The sequence below is a fragment of the Strigops habroptila genome, chromosome 7 (assembly GCF_004027225.2).
Source record: "Strigops habroptila isolate Jane chromosome 7, bStrHab1.2.pri, whole genome shotgun sequence".
NCBI lineage: Eukaryota > Metazoa > Chordata > Aves > Psittaciformes > Psittacidae > Strigops > Strigops habroptila.
The window spans coordinates 60,490,394-60,516,075 of record NC_044283.2 but is presented as its reverse complement, the minus strand read 5'-3'; the positions used below and the strand labels follow the sequence as shown (position 1 = coordinate 60,516,075).

Sequence of the window (25,682 nt, the reverse complement as noted above, 5' to 3'; positions counted from 1 at the left end):
AACAGATGGATAAGTTCGAGGGCAGCAAGTAGTCTCCACTAGGTATTGTGAGGCAAGTATCTTGAAGTATAGAATGTATGGACTACTATCCAGAAGGCAAGAGGAAGATTCACATCATGGGGATGCACAGATATCTAAGCCAGAAGTTGCACCTCCAATTGCCATCCCTCTTTGCTCATACTGCATGTTCTATATAAGCAGGCAACAAAAGAAAGCCCCATTGGTGCCTAAAGTATACAAGTAACAATTGCTCACAGTTGTTTTATCATGACGTTTTTTCCCTTTTTCCCTTTTTTTTTCTTTCTTTTTTAGATTTTCTGGAGAAGAGTATTTGAATACAGAAGGCATCCATGTGATGCCTGTGGGATATAGAAGAATTATGGGGCTTCTCCTCCAAACATGCATCTTAAACTGCAGTTCCTGAAGTTTTCAAAAGTCAGCAACACTACAGCATTCACAGAGTATGAAATAAAAGAAGGTTCCCACTTGCCACATGCTTTGACTTTTATAACACACTAAAAGCTTGCTTAATTAGCTTAAACTCAGTATGTATGTATTTCGTTAAAGACTAAGATGGATTTACATTAAGCATTCCATTTTCATTAATATGGTAGATTTTTGACCTAGTGAGACAACTGCCCAGACAGAACTATGGGCCTGGGATTTCAAAGGACCATTCAGCTCTCCAGATGGTTAGGATTGCCTGAAACGAAGGGAAAAAATAAAGGGAAATATAGAGAAAAATAGTAAAGAAGTTAACTTACACAGCAACTGGGAAGTAATAAAGGGACAGAGTTACTAGCAGTCAGAACTGCTATCTGAAATAGCAGAAAATAGGCCTGTGCATTTGCACGAATGCAAATGTGAAATAAACTGTTAAAAAACCACTGTTTGGGCAATGAAGCAGGAGGATCAGCCCAGTCCTCTGTTTGTTTAGACCCTATACTCCCATTTTAGATGATTAGCTAACCTGAGAATAAGGCATGAGATAGAAGTAACACACAAATAAAACACAGGATTCTTAATGTTCTGTTATAAACAAACCAAGTGTATGGCACAAAGTTTGCTTTATAGATTACTTTATTAGGAAGTAAAGTGCTCAGTTTTACAGATCAATACAATCTTGATCATTGTAGAAGGCTTGCATAATTAACAGCTTCCTAATAAGACCAAATACTGTACATTACTATGCAAAAACCTTACCTTTGTAATAAGTGACAAATGGCATTATAATCTAAAGTGGAAAAATGAAATAATAAAATGTTTATAACATTTGCCAAGTGGCCATGCACTTACTGCAAGGCCACTGTCAACACACACGGGTACCCCATGAAAACTTATTGCACTTCAAGATGAAGTTTGTTATTAAGTAACGACACATTACAGAAATAAATCTCAACAAATACAGCTATGAATGCAAACATTTTCATAATAAACACATACTACAAATAGAAGATTAACTGTTTGAGTGAATTTACATTTTGAAAGATACACCTTTACAATAAACCTATTTAAAACCATACTGACGGGTTTAGTTTTACTTTCCTTCCTCCATTAAGGCCCTGCCTCATCAACAGATGACCACCAGGTCCCTGCTGCCGTAAACCTCAGCATGCCACACATTTTACAAGCTGCAGGCACAAACCTAAACACAAGGTATTCTGAATAAGGTTCCACCCGATGGCTGGACAGCTCGGGTTGGGTCATTTGGCCAAAGTCATTGATAAAGTACATGATTATTTAAATACTATCTTAGCATTTAGGTAACGCTTGACCCTAGAAACCCAACATCAATTACATGTTGCACACATGTAATTAGTGAGCATGCCTCAAAGTTTAAACTGTAAGTCATGCCACATACTAACACACTACACATTCTGGATATGGATGTAAAGACTATGCATACTTAAATAGCTTTGTACTGTATTTTCTGTTCTTGCACACCAGCTGGCCATGCGTTCAGCTAGTGGTTTTTTGGTTTGTTTAAATCAGAACTGCCAGTTCAACACAGAAAAGCTTTCCTCAGGAAGGGTTCTAAGGTCCAAACATTTTCAATCAAGACAAGACAGAATTTTGTCTCATTTCACACAAATGCCCTAACCACTGTGCTGTGCACTGTTTTGGGAAGCTGACAGGGTTTCTTCTGAAAGAGTATCGATTTCTTCTTCGTACAGGACAAAAGAACCCACAGAAAGAAAAAATACTTCACCAGAATCACAACCTGTTTTCCCATATCATTCTGTTCTCTAGCCAAAGCTACTAAGAAGTTCCAGTCCCCACATTGAACTTCCTCTTGCACCACTTCATATTAACTTTCTGTGCATATGGTTTCTTATGAACTTAAAAATAGGGAAAGAAATTAAGTCTCTTTAGTTTTCGCAAGTTCTCTGGTTAGGAAGAAGTAATTCTGAGTCATTGTACATCCAGGCAATGCAATTTCCATATGCTGACCATATGCGAGGTGTAAGCTTTGCCTAAGCAGCACTACCACAAGAATGAGGTGTTAACCCCTGGCAACAAATGCTTTTTCAAACAAAAAGCACCAACATAACATATACATGCTACGCATACACTGTTAATAGGCATTTTTCCCTCTATATACCCTACTAACAGCTAAGACGTGTTTGATTGTGCAGCTTTCCATTTTCCTTTACAGCAACTCTAAGTCTTTAAATACAATTGCTACCTTCAGGAAAAAAAGCACAACTGAACCTCCCTCTTAAACCAGTATTCCACAGATGGAAACATGTTGCTAGGTGAACCTGCAAACACTCTGCCTCAAAGCTTTCTGTAGGAAACCAACATAATTTCAGTGGTGCATCTCCTTTCATAAACAAAACTTTTATGACATGGAAAGCAGAGGAAATTAAACACTAAAAATCAGTGATCATACTACAAACACCTTTCCAAAGGCATCAAGTGTTGCACCTCAGCAGAAAAGCATATGTAGAAATACAGCTAATAATATTACAAGCAGTTTTGTTAGATGTACATACAGATTACACGGTTAAGACATGATTAGAACTCGACACAGCACAAGATCGGACTTTCCAAACTGTCAGCAACTTCCCTGCCCCCTTCCCTCTCACACCCAAGGAAGAGTTGGTGTTTTTCAATTTTGTGTGCTTTGAAAGGATGTATTTTCTGCAAAGTAACCACATTTACCTAAGAATCTGTGGAATGTTTATCCCAGGAAACTTAGATCATGAAAACACAGCATTAAAAAATGGGCACTTTGCAACAAAGCCCAAAATTGTTACTTTCATTGGGTGTGAAGCAGCAGTTCTCAAATACTGCTTTTGAAACGCTAATGGAACACAAACCCACGTAATGTGTACATTTCTATCATGGAACAGTGTGATTTACAGTTGTACAAAGTAAGTGTACTTTCTTCTGTTTAAAGAAACACAGTATTTCTCAAAAAACAGTAAGAAATGAACATCTGAAGTCGATTAAAATGTTAGTATGCCAAGAATAACTCAGAAAAATAGGCAGAAACACAGTAAAAAAGTGCTATTTTATCTCTGAAAAGCATCAGCTGTTACAATGAATGAGGCAATAAACTGATGCCATCTTCTTTTAAAAAATGGTTTTAAAAGCATTGGAAAAAAAAAAAAGATTCCTATTTTCCAACAGAAAGCAGAACACTCACAGCCTTTCATCTGTTTTAGCCACAGCACGTTACTTTGTCTGAAGCTTGCCGCCCTCGTGGAAGTGTTCCCCATAATACACGTATGGAATCAAACTTCTGGCCAGGTAGATTTTGTCACACCTGGGTTTCCATTCTGCCTCCTGCACTTTCATTTCCAAGGCTGACAGTTTCACTGTTGGCAACTTGAATGTGACACATGGCTTTTGAACAGAATATCTACTTTTGCTCACCAGTGAGAATTGTCCTTAGTGGTCTGATCAGGAAACAGTGGAGTAGTGTATTTGCTGGCTTAATACTGACCTGAAACATTTAGAATCGCCTACAAAGTTAATCCTTACACATGGATGTTATTCCCCCCATTTCCTCCTCCCCCATCAATACCATCTGACTGGGAGGATGATGGCCGAGAGTTCCTTGAACGAGGCTGGCCATTCAGTCCAAGCGGTGTTCCCAACCGATGGCTCATTTGGGATGCCGTATCATCCGATTCCCATCGCTCCAATTCCTCTCGCACAAGTCGCTCCATTTGTTCTCTATGTATTTCATTGTCACGACCCAGTCTTTCATCCTGAACAGATTAAAAGACAAAAGCTTGAAGTACAGTTTCTACACTACAATCTAAGCAAAACCCTATACAAACACGGGGAAGTCTTGTACCACTCAGGTATTTCCACAGCCTAGTGGAGAAACACTACTACTACAGTAAATGGTTTTCTTTCCAGTGATGTAATGCCCAGGTTGTCACCTTCACTGATGACAGCACAATTTGTATTACAGTTCCTATATTTAAATCCACCTCCAGAAATGCAAAATATACTGAGGAGAGCACACACACAAGTTAGCCCCATCTCAAGAATCGAGCAGAATTATTGGCTGGACCAGACAAGAGTCAGTGGGTTTCTTACCTCTGTCACCCCATCTAACAGTCTTCCCAACACATCTCTCCTTTTTAGTTTGGCTCTCTCCATCGCTTCGAGCTTCACAATAACCGCATCGATCTTGGAGACAATACTGCCGATAGAATGCTCCATGCGATCGACCCGCCTCATGAGTCTGAGGGCAATAAGTGTGAGCTTCAGTGACCCTGACATTTCTGAGTCGGTATCGTTCAAGCACGTCAACACACAAAGCAGACAGGGATGAGACAGCATTTTAATTCAAGCATGCATCTGACTCTCCACAAATCAGTCCTACTGTCCAGGCAGGGAGGGACAAGGTACACAAGAGCAAGAAGAGAACACAGAGCTAAAGCAGATGGGGGAAAAAGGAACCCAACACATTCTACTCTGTTTTCCCTGCTTTCAGGGCATCCTCATGAAGATTTGTTGGTTCTTGTTACTCAAATTCTTCATTCAGCTGGTGTTGCTATAATTAATTAATATGGAGATCTATTATGTTAGACAAAATACACACTCATAACTTAATCTTATTAAAAACAAACCTGAAAGTCTCAATGAACCTAAGACAACCTCATGTTTTACTACTAAGAAACACAGAAAACTCTTCTGGCATTACTGTATTATGACCATTTCCTCTGTCTTTCCAATGACAAGGTTTTACAGACAGGGTCTTTTTTTGTTGCATTTTTTGTTTGGTTGGTTTGGCTTTGGTTTTCTATCTGATTCCCATAAGCCTCTCTAAAGTAATTCCAGTTCAGATACTAAAGAGTGACTTAAGTACCTTCAAAACATAGCATTTACTTTTATGAATAATTTGATTAATAGAGATACAGGAGACTCCACTATGTAACTGAAAGAAGAAAACCCACAGGGAAAAAGCCCCAAACTACCACGCAGATTCATCCCCCTCAGAACAATGAACTTACACTTGGAACTCTTCATAGGAAACCCCACTAGAGCTGCTGCCCCTCCGCCTGGAGCTGTGTCCACTGTCTTCATCCTCATCCTCCTCGGAGTCATCCAAGCTCCGAGGGAAGCTGCGGCTGCTCAGAGGACGTGGCAGAGAGCTCCTGTCCAGGTCCAGATCCTCCTTTGTGAAAACACAAGCCACAGGCAGAGATGATGTAAAGATTTCATCCCTTCATTTACAAGAGCGATGGGGTGTCAAGGTCAAAGACCTCTTGCCCTCCATCAGCTCCCCCTTGCTTATTTACAGTCCTGCTCAGACAGGCAAGGATGAGAGCAAATGTGAAGAGAAACAAGAGGATTCTTCTGGGGCAGAATCCTCCAGAAATAAGCATAGGGAGAAGACTGGCAGATGGCACTGCTGCCGTATCACTCCTAACGCCGGGCTCACCCTTTCTTTCTCCAAGTCATCTCTCATTTGCTGATGTTCATGCTCTGTCAATTCCTGGTCCCCATCCTGGTCATACTTGGTAAATATTGCTTCAATCTCTGCATCCGTGTGCCCCTTCCTGAAAAGGGAGTAAAAACAGTTCCCTTACTTCCAATTTTTTGGATGCTACGTGAACTTCAAGTATTAGAAAAACATTTCACTCCAACAGACTTTCATTCCCCAGCCAAAGACACGACTGATCCCAGTGCTGCCTATAAATTCACAACACTGATAACAAAAACCTCAGCCCTCACCTTTCATTAGTTAATAGGACAAATCTCCCATAGACTGCACCCTGTTCCTTCACAACCATCCCTTCTATACCTCCTTGATTTGTTCCCACTTCCTCGGATTCCTGTCTGTTCACAAACTCCTGCAGTGGCTTGGATAGAAACATTACCATTTCCTCAAAGGCCTTAGATCTCTCTGCTTCCCCAGGCCCTTTCTACCCACCAACAAAGCAACTCAAGGAGGTTGGAATTCAGAGCACCAAATCCTTCCTCTGGTGTGAGATGCTGCCCCACTACAGCAACACCAGCCATAGTGAAGACTACATGGGCCAGAGCTCAGCAGACTCCTTAGTTAAGACTTCTCTTCCACCTCAAACTGACCATTCTTTTACCACTCCTCCCTTCTTCTGCAGTTTCATGCCACAGTTTGAATTTTAATTTGCGCAATTCCTGCAAACCCACACGCAAAGACTGTTTACCTGTACACATCTGTCTGTTTACATAAACTTCCCATCAGATACAGGAAAGGCACAGGCTTTGTTACCCACTAACCGAAAGAAAATACTCTGCTGTGTTGTCTTTATTCACATTATATTCACATTTGTTCACATGATGCAACATTCTCTTGCTTCTCACAGAAGCATCAAAGACCACATGTCTCTGGAGATACTATTCCAGGTAAGAAGTAACAGCTTCCTCTTCCTTACCCTTTTAGGTCTTGTCGGAGTTCATCAAAATTTAATTTTCCCCCACCTTGTCTCAGGCTTTCTGAAATGTCATCAACAGTAGTTTTCTTCAATTTAAGTTTGATCATAGCTTTGTTGTAGCCCTAAAAGAAACAGTGATATTCCGTGTTTTACTTGTCATGAAATATTAACACTTGATTTCGAATAACTTTCCAATTACAAGAATCAGCTAGTGTATACTATCATTCAGTGCGTTCCAAAAGCCCTGCAAGAATCTCTTTTCCTCCAGTTTATCCATCTTTTATTTCAGCATTTAAATGGGCAACATATACATACCTTTGCAGTTCAGAGATAAGGCTTTCACCCTTCAATTTGCACTGCAGGTGAGCAGGAAGGGAGTATTTTGTCCCAGTAAGACACCACCTTTAGCAGTCAGTTACTGACAGTTAAGTGACAGTTTTAAATAATGCTGACAAAACAGGTACAACTTTCTGTGGTCATTTTGCTTATCTCTCATTCTTCAGTTGTAGGAATGACTTAAAAAAGAGCCTTCACCCCAACGAAGCAGCACTTTTCATTTTTCTCCGCTCTGAATAACCAGTTTCCAAGTTTTAAACTCTGAGTTACTGGTCATGCGGAGTATGTGTTTAGACATTTCTGACCACGGTACAGAAGTGCATCCGTGTCAGAGCACATGCACATACACGTTTTTTTCCTAAACTGGGATTCAGGTGAAGCTCCTAACTTTGTATTCAACAACCTTCCTGGCAGCTGCCCCTGGACGCTCCCAACACATTGTCCCAGACTTGCCTAATCTTATTGCCTGAAACAAGGTAGTTCTGTGACCAAACCAAACAGCAGCTTAGCTTCATCAGTTCAGTATTTCTGTATATACCTCGACAGTCAAGTCTTATGCTGTATTCAGTAGGTTGATCACTCAAAACAAAGTCTCAAATGACTAAAATACATTGTGAAGGAAAGTTTTAATTCATTTAATTTACACTCAGCTCAGATCATCAGCTGCTGTCAGCTTCAGTTTGTAGTGATTTATGGAGTGAGTTCAGATGTGAGGAATGTCAAATAAACAAGATGTTACTTTTACCTTTCTGATTAGATCAGACAGTTCCATTTCTGCCTTCTGTTGTGCCATATCTGATTTGACTTCAGAGTACGTATCATTGATGATGGCCAAAAACATATTCTGTTCATGAGAAAAATGAAAAAGCTCAATTGAAATTTCAACAAGTCTAAGCCCTACTACTCCTATGACCTTCATGTGCAGACTTATACATGAATTTTTCTACAAATGCCAGGAGAAAATTGTGAGCTGTTTAAAAAGCGCTAATATCAAGAGCTTGAGATATTGAAACAGGATGCACTGCAGCGTAACAACTTCTAATCAAGACTACTACCTATTAATGTAACTGAGAGGGTTCATACCTACACACAGCAGTGACGATACACCATGCCTGTTTAACACTGTATGTTTAAGTTTGGCCTTCTATCTGCCAGGCCAAACTTACACAGATAGCAACTCTGAATTAATCTAGACAACACAACAAAAATGCCTGAGGAATCAAGTTAACTATTCATCTCATGATAACCAGCACAAACACAAATTTCTTATGTAGTTACAGCTCTGCTTGCATTTCAGACTAAGATAAAAACAAAAAGGCTTAACATCAGACACTTGGAATGTATACCACCAACTCTGAAAAGAGTTTGGTTGCTTGCTCAAATGAAAGAGTAAAAAAACTGGTCTCACTAACCCTATGCCAAGCATATGATTTACTTGAGACATGCTGTCATTACTGAAAGGGTCCTGCTGAACATGGAGTAAGTATGACTGAATTACAAGCTGAACATTCAAGTTGAAAAAGAATACTCAATTCACTGGCACGTTCAATGTGTCACTCACACAGAAAGGCAGTCTTAACCTCTATTTCCTCATGGACTTAAAAAAAATGCTTTAGGATAACAATCTTCCAATGCTGTACCTTTATGCATTCTTGCCCAATACCAGAAAAGCGGTAACTTGACTACTGTATATTGGGCTTTTAGCTGCCCAACATCAAGAGTTGGTGCTTTCTGGCCATCTTCCCTAACTTAGTTTCCAGGTCTCAGACTAGTCTCAAGGAGCTTACATCGACATTTCACTCCAATCAAATGACAGGATGTGCAGGTGTGGATAGACACAGAAATTATAGCAAGTATTTTGGATAACTGGGTATGCCTTCACACTTCAGTACTTTTCTGCTAACCCTTAGGAAAAAAAACCCAAAAAGTTCTCCCTTGCTGAACGCTAGCCTCTGCTCCTCCGGATCTTGTGAGGTGCTTCAAAGCAAATATAAAACCTGCTTCATAGGTTCTCTGGCCAGAGTGATCCATGTGTTATTTTCTGATTGACTACTGGTATATCTCTCTGAACACTTAAGATTCTCTGCTTCCTTACTAGCCAAGATGAAGCCTTCTCCCACAAATAATATCTGAATGCTATTTCCCTTCATTTCAAAGATTAATAAAAAGCACATGAAGTACAAGGGTCATGAAGTAACTCTCAAAGTTATGATGATACTGGACTGCTGTACTGTTTCAGGTTAGTAAAATCCTGCTTTAATGTTTGCCACCTTATGAAATCACCAAAAGACACACGGTTTGGGGAACCATCTGAGGATTTCTTGCTCACATAACAGCTTCCATCTGGTAATATCATCAGAAACAAAATTACTATATATTAACGTTAGTACCAAACTAACTGAAAACTACATCTAGGTAGAAGGTACTGGGTTCTTTACTTACATCAACATAAAAAATAATTTACCTGGTCTCCTAGGAGAGGGGCCTCCTCCCTCCACTTACTAATAAGTTATAAAACTGTAATATGGATCCAGTATTAACAGACAGTTTACAAAAGATGTGTACTCACTCACAATGTACTCACTGTTTGAATTAATTTATCAAACAATCATGTCTACATACTGCCTCTCAGATAAGTTGAGCTTCTTGCAATACTGTTTGTCAGAAAGTGTACAGGTAATCTGCACTGGGAAGGTGAGAAAGACAGGGCCCAACTCTGCCCTGGAGAAGGAAAAGAGGACAGAAAAGAGGCCTTTGCAGGCAAACCTGCATTATCTGAGAATTGCTGCACTGCTGATGAACTAGACTCTTCTAGCAGACAAACTGTGTGTGGCATGGATGAACTAGACTGTTGCAAACACAACCAGCCGCATGTTAGAGCACCTTTATAAACTAAGCGCATGTATGGAACATTACAGCTACTTTTCACCGAAAGATACAGGCTTGCTGTGTATGTCAACCAGGAACTATTCAGATTTTAGAAAGAAATAATTCTTTATAATAATAAAATTACATAAATTGAACAAAAAAGAAAAGAAAAAAAGAAATAAACCCCACCAAGAATGTGGAGCACTATATAGGAATGACAACAAACATACAATGCAAATTTATTTTAAACGAAGAAAAACTAAAGAGTGCAGTGACCAGCCATGTAACAGTCAGGCCCCTACATGGACTGCACGCTCACCACTATCAAAAAATAGCTCCAAAGAAGCAGCAGGAGTCAAAGAACAAGAGATGCGAAAATGGCCACCTACCCACCCCACATAAACAAAAGCGTACATACCAAAAGAATGAAGAACATAAAGAACACAAATGTAGTGAAATAAATTGGTCCCAAAATTCGATTAGCTTCTTCAACCTCTGTGAAGTTGAAGTCTCCCAAAATGATGCGGAACTGAGTAAATCTTAAAAAACAAAACACATCCAGGTTTTGAAAAAAACACTTTTGGAACTGTGCAAGAATTCTCAAACTATTCTATTCTAACAGTCTGGCTGATGGGCAGCAGAGAGGTCTGCACTACTGTAATACTTTATCGGGCACTGCAGTAGTCAATTCCTCAAGCCTATCCCTAGGCATAAACCAAACTCACAGTGAGATGCCACACACAGAATAAAACCGGGGTGGATACTTCTGGCTTTTGATCAAAACTGATAATGGGGACCACAGAGAGCAGAGCAAACCAATGGTTACCATTGTGAACCTTTAAGACTCACTCCTGTCCCCTTCCTATCCTTTCTGCCTCTTGTATACATACAACCCCAACCCTCTCCCTCTAAAGTCGTCTGCACAGTGCCAAGGCAGGAAGAGGCTTGGCACTGCACAGCACCATCATTATATTTCAGTTCCTTCATCTCTGTACAAGAAAGTTTTTGCAACACTGCCCTAATGTAAGGGGACAGGGGGAAATCAATAACTGAACATTACCCCCTTTAGAATCAGGTTATGTTGTACCAAATCAATTGATTACTGACCCTATATTAAGTCCAATCTCTCTCCTAGATTCCAGCAGATACTTACAAATTTACTAGTTGGCTAAGATGGAATCTGTGAGTCAATCAACTACATATACTACCAAGAACACAGTGTCATTAACATTTCCATAAGCATTAGAAATATAAGTAAGCATATAATGATTCAACTTCTGAAGACAGAGTTATTGCTTTGTCTAGGAACGAGACCAACTGTTATAAAAACCATGTCACTTCCATCAACCAAAACCTGCTGTTTTCAGCTCAATTATTGAACTATAGCACATTCTTAATCTCACAGCAAAAACAGTTTTTTAACTTAAAATCTTATTAAAAACATGCATTTGCTACTGAGCTACATCAACAGTGACATGTCTGCAAAGCTTATCTGTTTAGATGGATGTTATAGGATTTGTCTCTTACGAGGCAACCAAACCTATTTACCTCAATCTATTTATCTCAATGAACTGAGAAATTCTTAGCACTTTTTATTCTCGTACTTACATGCAGTCCTGGAAAGTGCTGAAGTCATCGATTTGAGTGCCAAAGACAAGATATGCCAACTGAGCATATGCTAAGAAAATAATAAAAAACATAATAGCAAAGCCAACGACATCTTTGACGCAGCGAGACATGGTAGTGGATAACTGACTCATTGCTCTGTTGAAGTTAACGAATTTGAAAAGCTGTCAAAAGAAAAGAAAACAGAACAAAAAAACAACTGTAAAGACAAGGAAAACAACAATTTCTTCACACAAATGTACTCCAGCCTTTTACACACGAGATGTCTTCCTCAATTTGATGGGAGACAAAGTCAGTTAATTTACACTTAGAAATACATCCCTTCCTAAAAAACACTGAGGCTTGAAATGAGAAGAACATTCTGTGAGAACGCCATCTTCTTGCCTGAGTGTAGGGTATTGTTTGTTTTTCACTCCTCTATTTGGCACCCAGGCTTCAAAGAAGTGTTACCAAAATGCTTCCAAAATGTTTCAATTAGTTACGAAGTAGTAAAATGTGAGAAAAGCAGATCTCACAGCTGACCTAGCTCTGAGCAGGTGGTTGCACAGAGACTTCCTGAGGTCCCCTCCAAACTGCATTATTCTGTTACTCTGCAGTTTACCTTTATTTCTTATAATGAACCACTTTATTTCTTAAACCATAATGCAAAATAGATGCAGCTTAGTATGATAAAATGGTAAGAGACAGCTAACTTACTTGATAAACTTAAGTATCAGTTTGGAGTTTCATAGTGGAAATTCACTTATCATTGGTCTTCCATTTTCCCCCATTAGACAATTTAACAACTACATATTCCTCTGCAACTTTATACACACAGAGGACAGGAAATTATTATGGACATGAAAAGAAATATCACTAGAAAGTAGGCAGTAAACCAGAGAAATTCAGTTTAAAGTAATATATCTAGTTTTCAAATTAACTGGATTAGTTTTCCGAGCCCTCTGATTTAGAAGCTTTGAATAGATAGAATTGGCACAGTTAAACCAGACTAGGAAAAAGCAGTACCCAGTAAGTTACTGACTTATCAATTCAGGAATAATAAAAACATTTCTCTACATGTCTGCCGTGACAAAGCACTGACTACACCTTTGAGACTTAATGCTGACTAAAACCTATGGCAAATTACAACCTTGCTTTCAGTCTGCAAGAAGTTACCCCTGTGCTCTGACTTTCCCGTGTGCCAAATTTTAGGAGAAACATAGAATCATGGGATGGTCTGGGCTGGAAGAGACCTTAAAGCTCATCAGTTCCAACCCCCCTGCCATGGGCAGGGACACCTTCCACTAGAGCAGGCTGCTCAAAGCCCCATCCAATCTGGCCTTACATGACTAATCTCAAATCATATAATTACATGAAACTCAGAATACTGCTTACACTCTAATGTCAGAATAAGGATGCACATCTTGGAGTTACCTTAATCCAGACAAAAAACACAGTGACTGCAGTGATGTTGTTGAATTGCATTTGCCAATACGCCAAAGGTTCAAAATTGGGGAAGGAGTTCTGATCTTCCAGCAGCTTCTTCAGGAGCATATCAACAGTTGATGTTCTATAGATGCTAATTCCTATAGCTGCCACAGAGAGCTGAGTACAACAGAAACGTACAAATTTACAAAAGGTGATTAGGGTTTTAACACACTTTGCCATGTATAGAGAGTCATAAAGCACATAATCCTAAAGTTAAACAATGTCCACCAGACCAGGTATAAACACAGAGTTTTGACCCTTTGTGTGAACTGAATTTTATACTTGCACTTGAATACACTTCACTGACTGTAACAGTAAAGTGTCTTACTCCTGCCCCTGCCATTAAATGTAAGAAACAGCACAGAGCTCACATAAATATCGTCCCAAACAGCCCTTTATTTAAAAAGCACTGTGATGCAAGTATAATTTCTCTAGATTACAAATACTGGCTTCAAGACTTAAACCTCTGATTCATCCAAGCCTGAAGATACAAAACAAGTGTGGGACTGAACTGTTTCAGTACTGCTTGCTTTCTGTACTTTTGGTAAGCACAGCTTGATACAAATCCAGAGAGAATGATATATGTAGCTTTAAATCAAAGCTCATGATTTTCTGCTACACCAAGACTGCTGATGTGCCACACTGTCCCCTTAACCAAGAAAGCAGCCCTGACAGCTGCTAGCATTCCAGAATTTTCAGACACTTCAAACTCGGTATTAGCTGCTGAGTATTTTAATACCACATTAAATCTCTTTGTGGTTCTCTGCAAACATATTCAAATCCCAGTCCCATTCCTCCAAACACAAATCACTGCTTCAAAGCAGCTGATTTTCTTACTTGAAAGCCACTGCAATAGTCTGTATCAGATCTGTAGAAGAGAAAGGCGGGCAAGTTTGTTACCTTCCATAATGGCTGTGCCTTTACAGACAAAAACTGTGAGAAAGCACACTGCAGAAATACTCTAACTTTTCATCAGGATGTGAAGGTTGAAACCAACAAAGACAGAACAAGCAAGTTTGCAAAACACACCAACGTTACAACACAGACTAAAACAGTCTTATTCAGACTGAATAGCTCAATAGACTGTAAGTATCCTTCTTAATGATGACCCTATCCCTTAAAGCTATAATAGCAATACTGAGTCATGAATGTCTCCCACAAAGTGCATTTCAGAAAGCAATTTTAGCCTTAGTATAAAGACTACTTACCACAATGATAAGAATATCAAGGCAATTCCAGAGACTTCTGAAGTAGTGCAGTCTATGAATGTGAATTTCTAAAATCTCTTCCACCATATAATAAAGAACAAAAAGACAAAATGCCATTTCACAGGCTGCCATGAAAAAATCAAAAGTGGAGACATACTGAATCAGCCTCACTGGCTGAAATTGCCAAGACGTAACAAGGCCTCCAGTCGCTGGAAACTCCACTAACAACCTGCATTTAAAAAAACAGCAAAAAAAGGCAAAGAATAAAGACTTCATTTACACAGCGCTGATGAAAAGCACAGCTAAGATACATGGGTTTATTTCCATAATTAGTTAAATAATGGAAACTGGCAAAAGCCCACATTCGATTCAGAGAAGACACTACACAGAACAGAAGGTGTAAACCTGACCACATTCAATTTTGACTAAAACCCAAAGCATTTCAGGAACAATCAAATAAACGGAGACAGAAAGACCTGTCTTCATCCGCATCTGTTTCATGCTGTCAAAAAGCTGATGCGTATCCACATATTAATAAGGCAAACGTCTAGAGAAGTCGCCTGCAAACTGCACCCAAGCTGTTGCAGCATCAGGAAAGCCAGAACTGTCTCCAGACAGTGAGTGCAGCCACCGTGTGGAGTCTCACTTCTTTGACAGGGAGGCATCCCACTTCAATTGTCTGGCTCCTTTATGCAAAACATACACTTACCCACATCCTCAAAACGAAGCAATCACAAGAAAACCCCAAGTCTACAACCTATACTGTGCAATTCAAACATTGTCATGGCTCTGTTCATACCTGACAATGCAGAATAGGTTGATGTTTGCATTGTATACAGAGAAATCAATGAAAGCTGCTCTGGTCCCTCTGTCCAGCCATAGGTTCTTCTTAAGGCTAGCAATCTGCACAGCTGTCACTTCTCTGTTCCTTGAGAGGTCTTGGTAATAACCAGCCCCACTGTACGTGGCAATCAAGCCCCAGTGGCTGCTCCCATTCAAATCCTTCTCAGTGGTGTACGTCCAACTAGTTCAGAAGTAAAACGGAGCACATTAGTCTTTCCATTTTCAACTTACAATTAACAAAACAGATGCCACCAAAACCTGACCAAAAAACAACATACCAGTTGTATGGTATGTAAAGCTGTTCAAATTTAAGAGGTACTTGTAGAAAGTTTTGATGTATCCTGGAGAAAGATCTTTCAAAGTTCCTTTGACTAACACAACAAAATGAAGATAGAAAGATGGGTCACCAGTATATGAATTGTGAAGAAAGAAAACACATTAATCCAGTCACACAGAATTTATGTGACACAGAAAACTCTTTTCCACCTCCACAACCTTTCACAGTTCAATTCGTACATTGTCCTCCAAGAGAGGCAGTGCTATTCCCATTTTTAGCCAGGGAAGACAAATCAGTGAAACTCACTGCAGTAATCCAATCTGGAATTACAGAACAGGTGCTCAGGAGTTGCAGTGCTGCACTCAGACCACAGCGTGTCTCCCATGCATAACAGTTAAAAATGGCATGATGACAGCACCCAAACTCAAGTGGATAAGAGCACAGTGCTCTCCAAGCTTAGTAAGGTTTCTCCAAGAGCAGAACTGGCAACTGCTTTTGTTTTACTGGGCTTTACAGACAGAACAGACAGTAAATGTAGAGTTGCCTCTGCCAAGTGACTTATTGTGCAATTTAGCATAACCCAGATCAGAAAAAAAAAACAGTATGTGAATACAGGAATACTACATACGCTGTTCCATTTCGAAGTCCAAAGGGAGCAGTATCTTCATTAGCTACAGAATAGACATCATAGCAGTCCTTGATTTCATCCTTTAAATCTTCAGGTATTGAGCACGAACCATTTCTCACTTTCAGCTGCCGAAGGCGAGGCACCCCTAGGAGCAGGTTCTCGTAATAAATGAAGCTTTTGTTTTCTGCCATGGTTTTGTTGTTGTACCACATCTCCCAGTAAAGACCATCCAGCAAAGGGCCTTCTGTGAACTTGGGAAGAAGACAGGATTTTAATTTGCATGTTTCCAGCACTGTTTTTATAGATCTTCATTCTGTGGATGTGTTAGAATTGCAGTTGATAATTTTTCTGACATAGGGCCTTACTGTTACCTGTCCTCCAAAGACATTCCACAACCTTGCCCTAACCTGCCCTACTAGCATTACCTGGGTTCTAAACTTTCAGATATTAAAGGCCTACTTTGTTCCATAGCTTGACACATACATCTTCATGCACAGCCCCTAGTGCATTAGAAAGAAGATCCTGGGAGGTTAAATATACAGGCCACGACAGGACAAGCATATCCCAGCAACAGAGAGATAAAAAATTGGGTTTAGATTACCTTCCAGAAGTCATCCATTGTGGACAAAGTTTTGAAATCAGTTTTCTCCATTTTTGATACAGGTGTTTCCAAGAAGAGCTGTGACATAACCCTTGTGTAATAGTACATACTGGAACTCACTGTCCCGTAAGTCACTGCAAAAGATTTAGTTAGGAGTGAGAGGAAAAGGGTAGGGGAAAGATTAGAGGAAAAAGAAGGAAAAGAAAAAAGAAGTACTTTACTTTTTTTTGTTGAATTTGCATAGATTTTGCACGAAAAAGTTTAAGCTTCAGAGCAAAACAAAATTGACACCAAGCAGCATTTGTCTGTCAACTGGGATTAAAATACAAAAAGCAGTGAAGAATAGACTGACCAATCAGTTTAAAACACTCAGTTCTCCTTCCCACGCCTCATTCTATTATTAATGCTTCTACAAAAACTAACTTCAAGAAAAACAAAGGCATGATTCAGCAGCCTGAAGAGTGCCTTTTTAGGTGGCTTGTACTATCCAAGGCATCCACAGAGAGCTGGCGCAGACGGCACAAGACCTCAGGAAAACTATGCCCTGCTTGAGCAGGTAATGATGGTTAACCAGGATATTGCAGGGCACTGTGAATGACATTAGCTGCCTATGGTTGACAACAGAAGTCCACCCAAGATGTGCAGCGCTTCTAAGATAATCTCTCCACAGAAAATAAGTGACTCTGTGTTACTCTTTTCCTCACACTGGGCAGAGCATTTGGCTGAGGATGACCAGAGTATAAATTATAAAATGACGTACAAAGGCAAGATGGCTTCAGAGAGCAGTCTCTGGCTCTGATAATGTTACTGCCTATAAATACTTAAAACCATTTTGTGGCTGAAACTCAGAAAGGCCTGAAAGATTAATCCTACACTGAACAATCTCTGTATATTTTAACAATTTTATAGAAATATTTTATCTTAGGGAAGAAAACATGAACAAGAACTATTTTTAATAGACTTCTGCTGTGGCTCTCAGAGTCAGTCTACCAATCTAGTTTTGCATTTGCCTTTCCACTCCAAGATTCTCTCTCACCTGAATAAATATGAACATACAATAAAAACATCACCTTATTCTGTAACATTATACTTGTTGTTTATTATTCATAAACAACAACTTAAGTGTCACTGACATTTCAGGCATTTAGAACAGAACTGCCCACACTGAAAATTCAATGCTTGAAACATACCGGCTTTCCAAGGATACGCTAACCTAATGCATACAGATTTTGTTGCTATTCTCCTAGTAACCAACTAAAACATCTGTTTCACACTCCATCGTAAGTTCTATTTTGCACTGACTTCTAATTTTTATGCAAATATATGAACATGCCTCCTTTTGACTATTAACTTAAAAAAACCCCAGAAATCTTGAAATAGAATTGTATAAGGGCTTCAATTTCCCAAGGCCAGAGAAGGCAGCTGCTCTCAGAACCATTACATTATACCAGCACCAACTGTTCACAGTGCTGTGTGAGGCCTGTGACAAATGTCCTGTGCTATCACTGCACCAGCATCACTAAGGTTCTTCACCCTGAGACAAGAACAGCAAACCCAGTTCAGGATGCTTTCTTAAACTCTATTTAGGTCCAGGAATATTGTTCTGTATGAGGCTGGTGATCCATCAGGCTCCTCACTTCTGTACTAAGTCAGTATTTAGTAGAATCTGCTAATATTCTTAGTGCTGATTCTAGAGCACCTACCTCCAAGAAATCACCCACTTAAAAGCCAAAAAAAAAAAAAAAAAAAAGGCAGGTTTAATGTTACCCTGTTCTGTGTCCTATAGTGTTACAGTACTTCATATGATATCATAGACATCAAAACAAATAACACTTAAACCGTGGAAGTCTCCAGCTGTGATCCATATACACCTGAGTATATATAGGCTGCAGATGTGTTTAGAATGTCCAGCATCATGCAAACACAGATTATCAGATATTTCTAAGTAGCTGGCATTATCTCTGCCTTTCCAGCAACTGTCAAGAACTTTCATTCTTAGAATGATCTGTACATAAGCTTGGTGATAAATTCAAAACTCAGTGATTTAATTCATTTTCAGTCCTAGATGACTAACTCCTATGCTTCATTCACATTTAACAGTTCTGTTCAGTGATTTCAAAATGTGTAGCAAAAGCATTACACTGCACTGTGGTACTATATCAAAAAAATACTCCCTAAAAACAAAGAATATTATCATCCTGCTTAAAGGTTCAAAACTTGTCAAGTTACAGAAGGTTGCAGTATTTTAAGTCTTAAGCAACAATCTGCCCATTAATTGTTCTCCCACATCACTGAAAGAACCTTCATTGTGGAATCACAGGTAGCAAGCAGACAGTACAGAACTGGACGCATATAGTGCTGACTGGTACTTACAGACACACAAGACCACAAGGAAAATCATGTACGTAACCAACTCCCGTAAAACACTTTTCAGGTATCGCTCTCTGCTGGTGTTGCTTTCTTCCATGAGTCTTGTCCCCCACAGACCTTAAAAGGAAAACATGTATAATGATGTATACAGATGTCTGATACTAGATACATAAGCAATGTAATAAGCTAAGTGATCGTGAAAGCTTAACCTATGTCATGTCTGCTCCAGGTTCTTCTATGGATTTTAAACTGCTCTAAGCTCAAGCAAGAACTTCTTCTGTAGACTGAATGGGGCCTGAGACAGTATTAGCTATTCATGAGATACCATAATAATCTAGTAACAGCTCAGCAGAACTCTTAACAGATTCAGCTGAACATTTGCCAGAAGTGCTGTCCCTTAAAGCCACATGGTATGAAAACAGATACAAGTATACAAAGATACACAGAGTCATCCTTCAAGAAATTGTTTGTTTGGCGGGTTTTTTGTGGTTTGCTTGTTTTTTAATACGAAGAGCATTGTTAGATGAATGAAAATGCATGATCAGCATTTAGATTTTATTAGGAGGCTTAACTAACTTTCTACCTGAAAAGATATGTCAGTCAAACATGTTTTTAGAGAACAAGTTGTAACCTTCCTCTCCTAGATAAGCAAGGCATGTCCAACAAAGGCATAGCGGGGATCCTGGTGGGTATTTCTACATGATTTCTTCCTTGTATAACAAAGAATTATCACTGAAACACTAAGTAGCAGCCTAAATGAGCAACTGCTGTCTGTCAAACTGGGCGACTGCATTAGTTGAACTATTTCTTCCTGTTAGGAGTTTCATATTCTCAAGAAGACAGTGTAAGAGAAATTACTGAACTTGTGTGATCCCTTCCAAAAGAGTTACAGAAAAACAAAAGGATCTTTTAAACAGGGTCTCTAAAAGAAACAACCATCTGAGAACAGAAAGCAGTTAGTAACCACCATACTTATTTCCTGTGCCTAATACAGAACAGAAAAAAAGCTGGGAACAGCTGCTGATGCTTAGACCAGAACTGCTACCTTCAAGGAACTTCTCTTCATTTAAGCCTTAAATAAAGCAAGGTGATTTGATCTTCGTTTATGGTGGAAGAGAAAGCATATACAAAATAAAAATTCACTCGTACAGAAGCACACCAGACTTCCACTCTTCTCCTTTGCAGCTATTTTAAATGGCCAACCTTTTAAAACGTCCTTTATGTTCTCAGTAGATGGAAATGAAATAACCTCAAACTCCCTAGGAAAATATCCTGGATCCATCAAACATACCACAGTAATTTTAAGTCAAATAGAACAGCAACAAGGGATAGCCAAAACACATTATAAAACTGAGAAAGAAGCAAGAGTGCAGTTGCTTTGCAACCACTGCTGTAACACTAGACGGACAAAGGGCTCACCTGTCTGCTGCAGAACTTCATTTGCTAACAAAAAGGCAGGAATAAGGAAGCTCTTCCCTCTAACTACAAATACAAGGTGTATTCAGGAAAGAAAAATAACGTGTCGGATGTTTTTAGAAGCTTTTCAGCTACCACATTTTTAAGTTGTGACCTAACCAGAAAGTCAACCAGGAAACTTCTCCTGCATAGGCACAGAAAGCACTAATAGTCTTGGCATTAATTTCTTTTCACATTCCTTAGTAACTTACAACCTTCACCAGTGTCAGCCCCCCAAACAAGAGAGCCCTTTCAGAGCTGTTCTCTAAGTCCGGAAATTTACAGATAAAGACTGCAACTTTACTACACAGAATGCCAAATCCTCACCATTAGGTCATTCTTGAAGACAGAAACGCAAACCCAAGAACATTTAGAGAGTCACATAATAAAGAACTCAACAAATAGAGCCTTTAACACAGCACTACGTTGCACTGGCAACCCTCATAATAAAGGCAGAAAAACATTACGGAAGAGAGGAAGAAAAGGCTGGAAGAGGCAGTGAGCTAAACTGGCGAGAGCGCCGAGTCCCGGCTGTCAGCACATTACTCACCAATAAGAAATGTGGTGAGCAAAAAAGCTTGCAAGCTCAAATTCTGTCATATTAGAATACTGTTAGGACTCAGTCAGCATGAAGCAGAAAGTTACATGTGATGAAAAAAAACAAAACAAAAACCCAGCACCAGAGATCCTACAATGAATTTCGTGTTAAATGAGCTCTGGATTTGCCTGTTGGCTACGAGCCACATTTTCAGAAAATATACACATTGTTCTCCTTTTGCATTATTATAATATTGGTTTAGATTAACAAGAACAGTGGTGATAAGTAGTGCTGAAGCTGACATCTAATGCAAGCACCAAAACCACTTCATTTCTAGCCTCAATCAATCATTTTCAGTCCATTCCTTACATAAATTTGCTATTCATCAACTTTTTGACAGAATCTATGGACTCTTTCATTTATCAAACAAACCTGAAACTAACAATTCTCTCACATTCATTCTGTAGCCTAACTGGCTTACTCAAGGAGTATACGAACTCAGAAGAGTTGTCAAAAAAATAATGATCAAATGCAAATTAAATAGATGAAATTTCAACTTACAATAAAGACTAGCTTGTTAAGGAGATTAAAATATTTCTGTTTATACATATATAAAGTGTTAGCTAGATATATACACACACATATTGTGCAGGTACTTAAATATACACATAAAGCCAAGTTTTAAGGTACAGAGTGCATATAAAATAATTCAGATTTATATGAAAGCTAAGTTCCAAAAGCGCTCAAGCCAAGATCCATATCACTAACTAATCTGCCTACACAAATTCAGATGCTGGGGAAAGAATGGGGTAGGGGAAGGACAGGAAAGTGACCATCAGGCAAAGACGCTTTGCCCCCAAACAACAACAGTCTCGCAATCCTTACTAAGGTACAGTCGGAGCCTACACTAGTTCAACTCAGTAAAAATGTCATAATGCATTCTTTGTGAAAGTAACCATTAATGAGTGACTGGAAATATGTGATACTTTCAGTTAGCAACAATTAAGAAACCTTTCAAGAAACATCCCACATACACTCCTTAGTATTGACACACATGAGGACGCAGTAGGACTGGGTGACCAAGTACAGCTCTGAGGGGCAGACCTTTCCAACTTGGCTCTGGGAATGGACTTTGCTCTTACCCATCAAAACTTTTGATGACCTCCTCCTTAACTGATTTGAATAGCCATCCCCTCCTCTCCTCTCAGCATCTGGGATGTTTGCCAAAGAGACCTACAAAACTAGGGGGGCTAAAGCTATTTCAGAGAGAGTGAGAATCTGAAAAGAGCCCACAAAGAGAAGAACCTAAAATACAGATAGTCTGAAGCAGCTTTCTATTCACTTAGTAACTCCTGGTAGTTATCTCCCCCATAGCTGCAATTACCAAAAATCCCATCACCTTAATGCTCTCTGCATTTTTATTTCACAACTGGCAGCAAGTGTAAGCTGTCATTCGACATCCTTCAGTTCATGAGTGGCAACTTGTTTAGCCATGGTAACTCTATCACTTTTGATATCCAAAGGATTAATCCCTCTGGTTGAATTCTGTCTAGTGAAATGGAATTTCATTAATCTATGCTAACTTTCTTCTAGTCATCTTGAAGTAAAACTGAATACTAAGTATACTATTTTCTAGCCTTCAAAGATGAAGTCTTCAAAGATGAAATACCAAAAGAACTACTGAGTGCTCTTTCCAGAATTAAAACCTCTGTTATCCTTCAAGTGCCCTATATTAATTTCAGGCTTGAAATAAGCCCTTTCACTGCGTAGCCTGCAGCAATAACATTCTTCAGAGAAGGTCAGTTACCTATGCAGCAGGCAAGTACAGCACCCTGCAGTACCTCCGCAGCAACAAAGTCACACCCAGCCATTTACTGTGCCTACAAATTAATGGCAACATTCTCATGAAAGGGCCAGAAAAGGATCTGTCTACTACCGTAACTTTGGCTACACTTGACTATAAACACAAAACGTAGGCAGGTCAGAAATCAACAGAAACTGTGGATAGTAACCGCAGGCATAAATCCACTCCGAACATTCCTAGAACATGAAACCAAGTCTTTTCATTTTACAGCTAAAAATAGAATACTAGCAGTGTATGCTGTCTCCAACAGTAAGAGGCAGCTTGGTCCATGGTCATTATTGAAAATATTTGTTTTCTTACACTGCAAGAACATGTAACTTTGCACCATTCTCCACACATCACACACTTGATAAATCAGCTCACAGTAGTGTAAAGAGAACCACGCTAGTTGAAAACATGCATAATGTTACCTCGTCAAAGGTGATTCTCACCTTTCAGAGTTCAAGCTATGGACATCAGCTCCAAGCTGATTAATCTAGCCCAAGATACATTGCTTTTAGACAGCAGGACAGGCCCCTATCAGAGCAGGGACAAATATCTTCTCTGGCAACATCTGCCCGACGCCGATGAAGGCTCATTCTGCCCAGCATGGCATACAGCTTCACCAAGAGCTTATTCCTCTTTGTTCTGCTGCTTGCTCAACTGAACAAGGTGAAAATACATAAACAGCCTTAAAACAAACAAAAAACTAGAAAAAAGCATACTAAAAATAAGCATCTTTCCTTCACCCTAAACCACCCAAGTGCAGATGAACTATAGGGATTCAACAAATCATTTTACAAAGCCTTTCTCAGAATTGCATCTCATGGGGGGGAGTCTGTCTGATGGATTTTCCTTCCGTCTGCAAATACTCTGACCTTACACAAATCACATGTCATTAAGCTCTGCCTTCAGGTTCAAAACAGCTCAGAAACCAACACCAAGATCAGTCCTAGTGTGGATGCTCTGTTTTGAGCATTACTGCAGAAACCATGACAGAGATGAAACAGGAGCAACTCATGTCAGGTCATCATAAATCCACTCTTATCTCACGTTCAAACGCCCTTATTTTTCACCACAGTTAAAAGCATATACAGGAGGTTCCTTCTTGGCAACAACTAGCGCGAAGGGAGCATCTCAAAAGTCTACTCAGATAAGAGTTTTTATGAAAGGACTTCACTTTCTCCACGCAAAGACTTCACTTTTCTCCACTTTCCTAGGCATTTACATATCTCAGTGACAGACTAACTAAACACACCTCTGAAGACTCCAAACAGAGCATTGCCATTTCATGCGTAACACATAAAACCATTCTATGACTGATGTTTTTCCCCCAGCCATTCTGCTCTCTTGTTATGAAGTGACTTAGTTCATTGAACACTCTCCCAATAAAATCTGCTGAAAAGAAAACATGCTCTATTCTATAATCGCCGTAAATCTGACTTCCATCCAAGTAAAACATTGCAATGATCAAGACAGACTTATTTTGGTGCAAGACAGCTTAAGTCAGATAAATCATTATAGCAAATAATTTTTGAATGCACATGAAAAATCAAAGTGAAGACATACAGGACACACAACAGCCTAATTTACAAACCCTAAAATCGAGTTCATACTGACACCTCTGCTGATGCTGTGCCAGCCCGTAACACTACTACCACTTCAGAAAACGCACGTTAGAAGAAACCTTATATTCTAAGTATGGTTTACTTCTCCTGCAGCTTTATACAGATTTTGTCTGACACTTAAACACAGCCTACATTTAAAACCTTCACGATTTGATGCTGACATTTTAAGCTTCTCTAGAAAAGCAGCCAGGACTAAGACCTGGGAGGCAGAGAGCTCTATGCTCCAGAGGAAAGCAAGGAGAAAGGGGTGTATTTGGGAGGGGAGAGGGGAACATAACCAGGACAGAGATGAGAATATACATGTGCATGAAGTGGAGACACAGACAGGGGCAAACATGGATAAACTGACAGGAGATGGGAAAAGAATAGTGACAGAAGAAAAAGAGGACAGGAGGCAAAGGGGTGGGCGGAAGAAAATGCAAAGGGACCACAAACAACTCATGAACGTTCCCCTCGGCGACAGTCTGCAGTAAAGGGCAGCCCAGCAAGACTCGGAGCCCCGCTCTGGCAGGAGGGGCCAGAGGGTCTCACCTCGCAGCCGCCGCGCCAGCCGCTTGGCCCAGGCCGCCCGGTGGGGCGCGGCGCCGTCGGGCGGCACCTGGTGGCGGCTCGGCACCTCCGCCCCGCCGCGCCCCGCGGGGACCCGCCGCTGCCGCCGCCCGCCGCCGCCCGGGCCCGCCGCGCCTCTGCCCAACGACGACGAAGCGCCGGCCGCGGGGCTGCCCCACTCCACGTCCATCTCCAGCACCGGCCCAGCCGCCGCCGCCGCCGCCGCCGCCGCTCCCTCCTCCTCCGGCTCGAAGCCCGGGTTATCCCGGCTCCAGGCCTGCCGCGAGCAGGCGGACAGCGGCGGCGACGGCGGGCAGGAGCCGGCCCGCGCCGCCTCGCCCAGCCGCTCCAGCTCCAGCTGCTCCCGCCCGCGCCGGCAGCCCCCACGGCCCGCCATCGGCCCGCCGCCGCCGCCCGGGGCGGGGCGCCGCCGCCTCCGCCCCTTCCCCGCCCGCCGGCGCCGGCCCGGAAAGCCCGTGGTACGGAGGGAGATGTAGTTGCTCGGCCTCCTTCCCCCGCGGAGGGGCGCGGCCATTGGGCCGGGCAGAGCCGTGAGGCGGG

The 25,682-nt window shown here is 40.6% G+C and overlaps 1 protein-coding gene across 2 annotated transcripts; it reads right to left on the bottom strand.

The window, feature by feature from the left end:
• Positions 1-1,027: 1,027 nt before the first annotated feature.
• On the bottom strand, positions 1,028-25,547 carry PKD2 (polycystin 2, transient receptor potential cation channel). Of its 2 annotated transcripts, none has more exons than XM_030491724.2 (15): positions 25,104-25,547; positions 19,112-19,225; positions 16,739-16,872; positions 16,138-16,388; positions 15,189-15,413; positions 14,390-14,618; positions 13,128-13,298; positions 11,697-11,878; positions 10,507-10,627; positions 7,966-8,064; positions 6,885-7,006; positions 5,909-6,026; positions 5,478-5,641; positions 4,558-4,705; positions 1,028-4,220 (listed from the first exon to the last, which is right to left on the bottom strand). In XM_030491724.2, exons 1-15 carry the CDS (start codon positions 25,516-25,518, stop codon positions 3,987-3,989), a joined length of 2,727 nt encoding a protein of 908 aa, XP_030347584.1. In that variant the 5' UTR covers positions 25,519-25,547; the 3' UTR covers positions 1,028-3,986. The 2 variants fall into 2 exon arrangements, with proteins under 2 accessions (XP_030347584.1, XP_030347585.1); XM_030491725.1 differs by lacking the exon at positions 25,104-25,547 and adding an exon at positions 23,397-24,247.
• Positions 25,548-25,682: the final 135 nt, after the last annotated feature.

What these genes read in the sequence shown, in the direction of transcription:
- PKD2 (XM_030491724.2), bottom strand. Translation starts at nt 25,518, where the DNA reads ATGGCGGGCCGTGGGGGCTGCCGGCGCGGGCGGGAGCAGCTGGAGCTG. An exon ending in CCTTGTGGTCTTGTGTGTCT is followed by an intron (nt 16,873 to 19,111) that starts GTAAGTACCAGT and finishes AATCTTTTGCAG; the next exon opens with TGACTTACGGGACAGTGAGT. An exon ending in AACCTATTCTGCATTGTCAG is followed by an intron (nt 14,619 to 15,188) that starts GTATGAACAGAG and finishes TTTTAAATGCAG; the next exon opens with GTTGTTAGTGGAGTTTCCAG.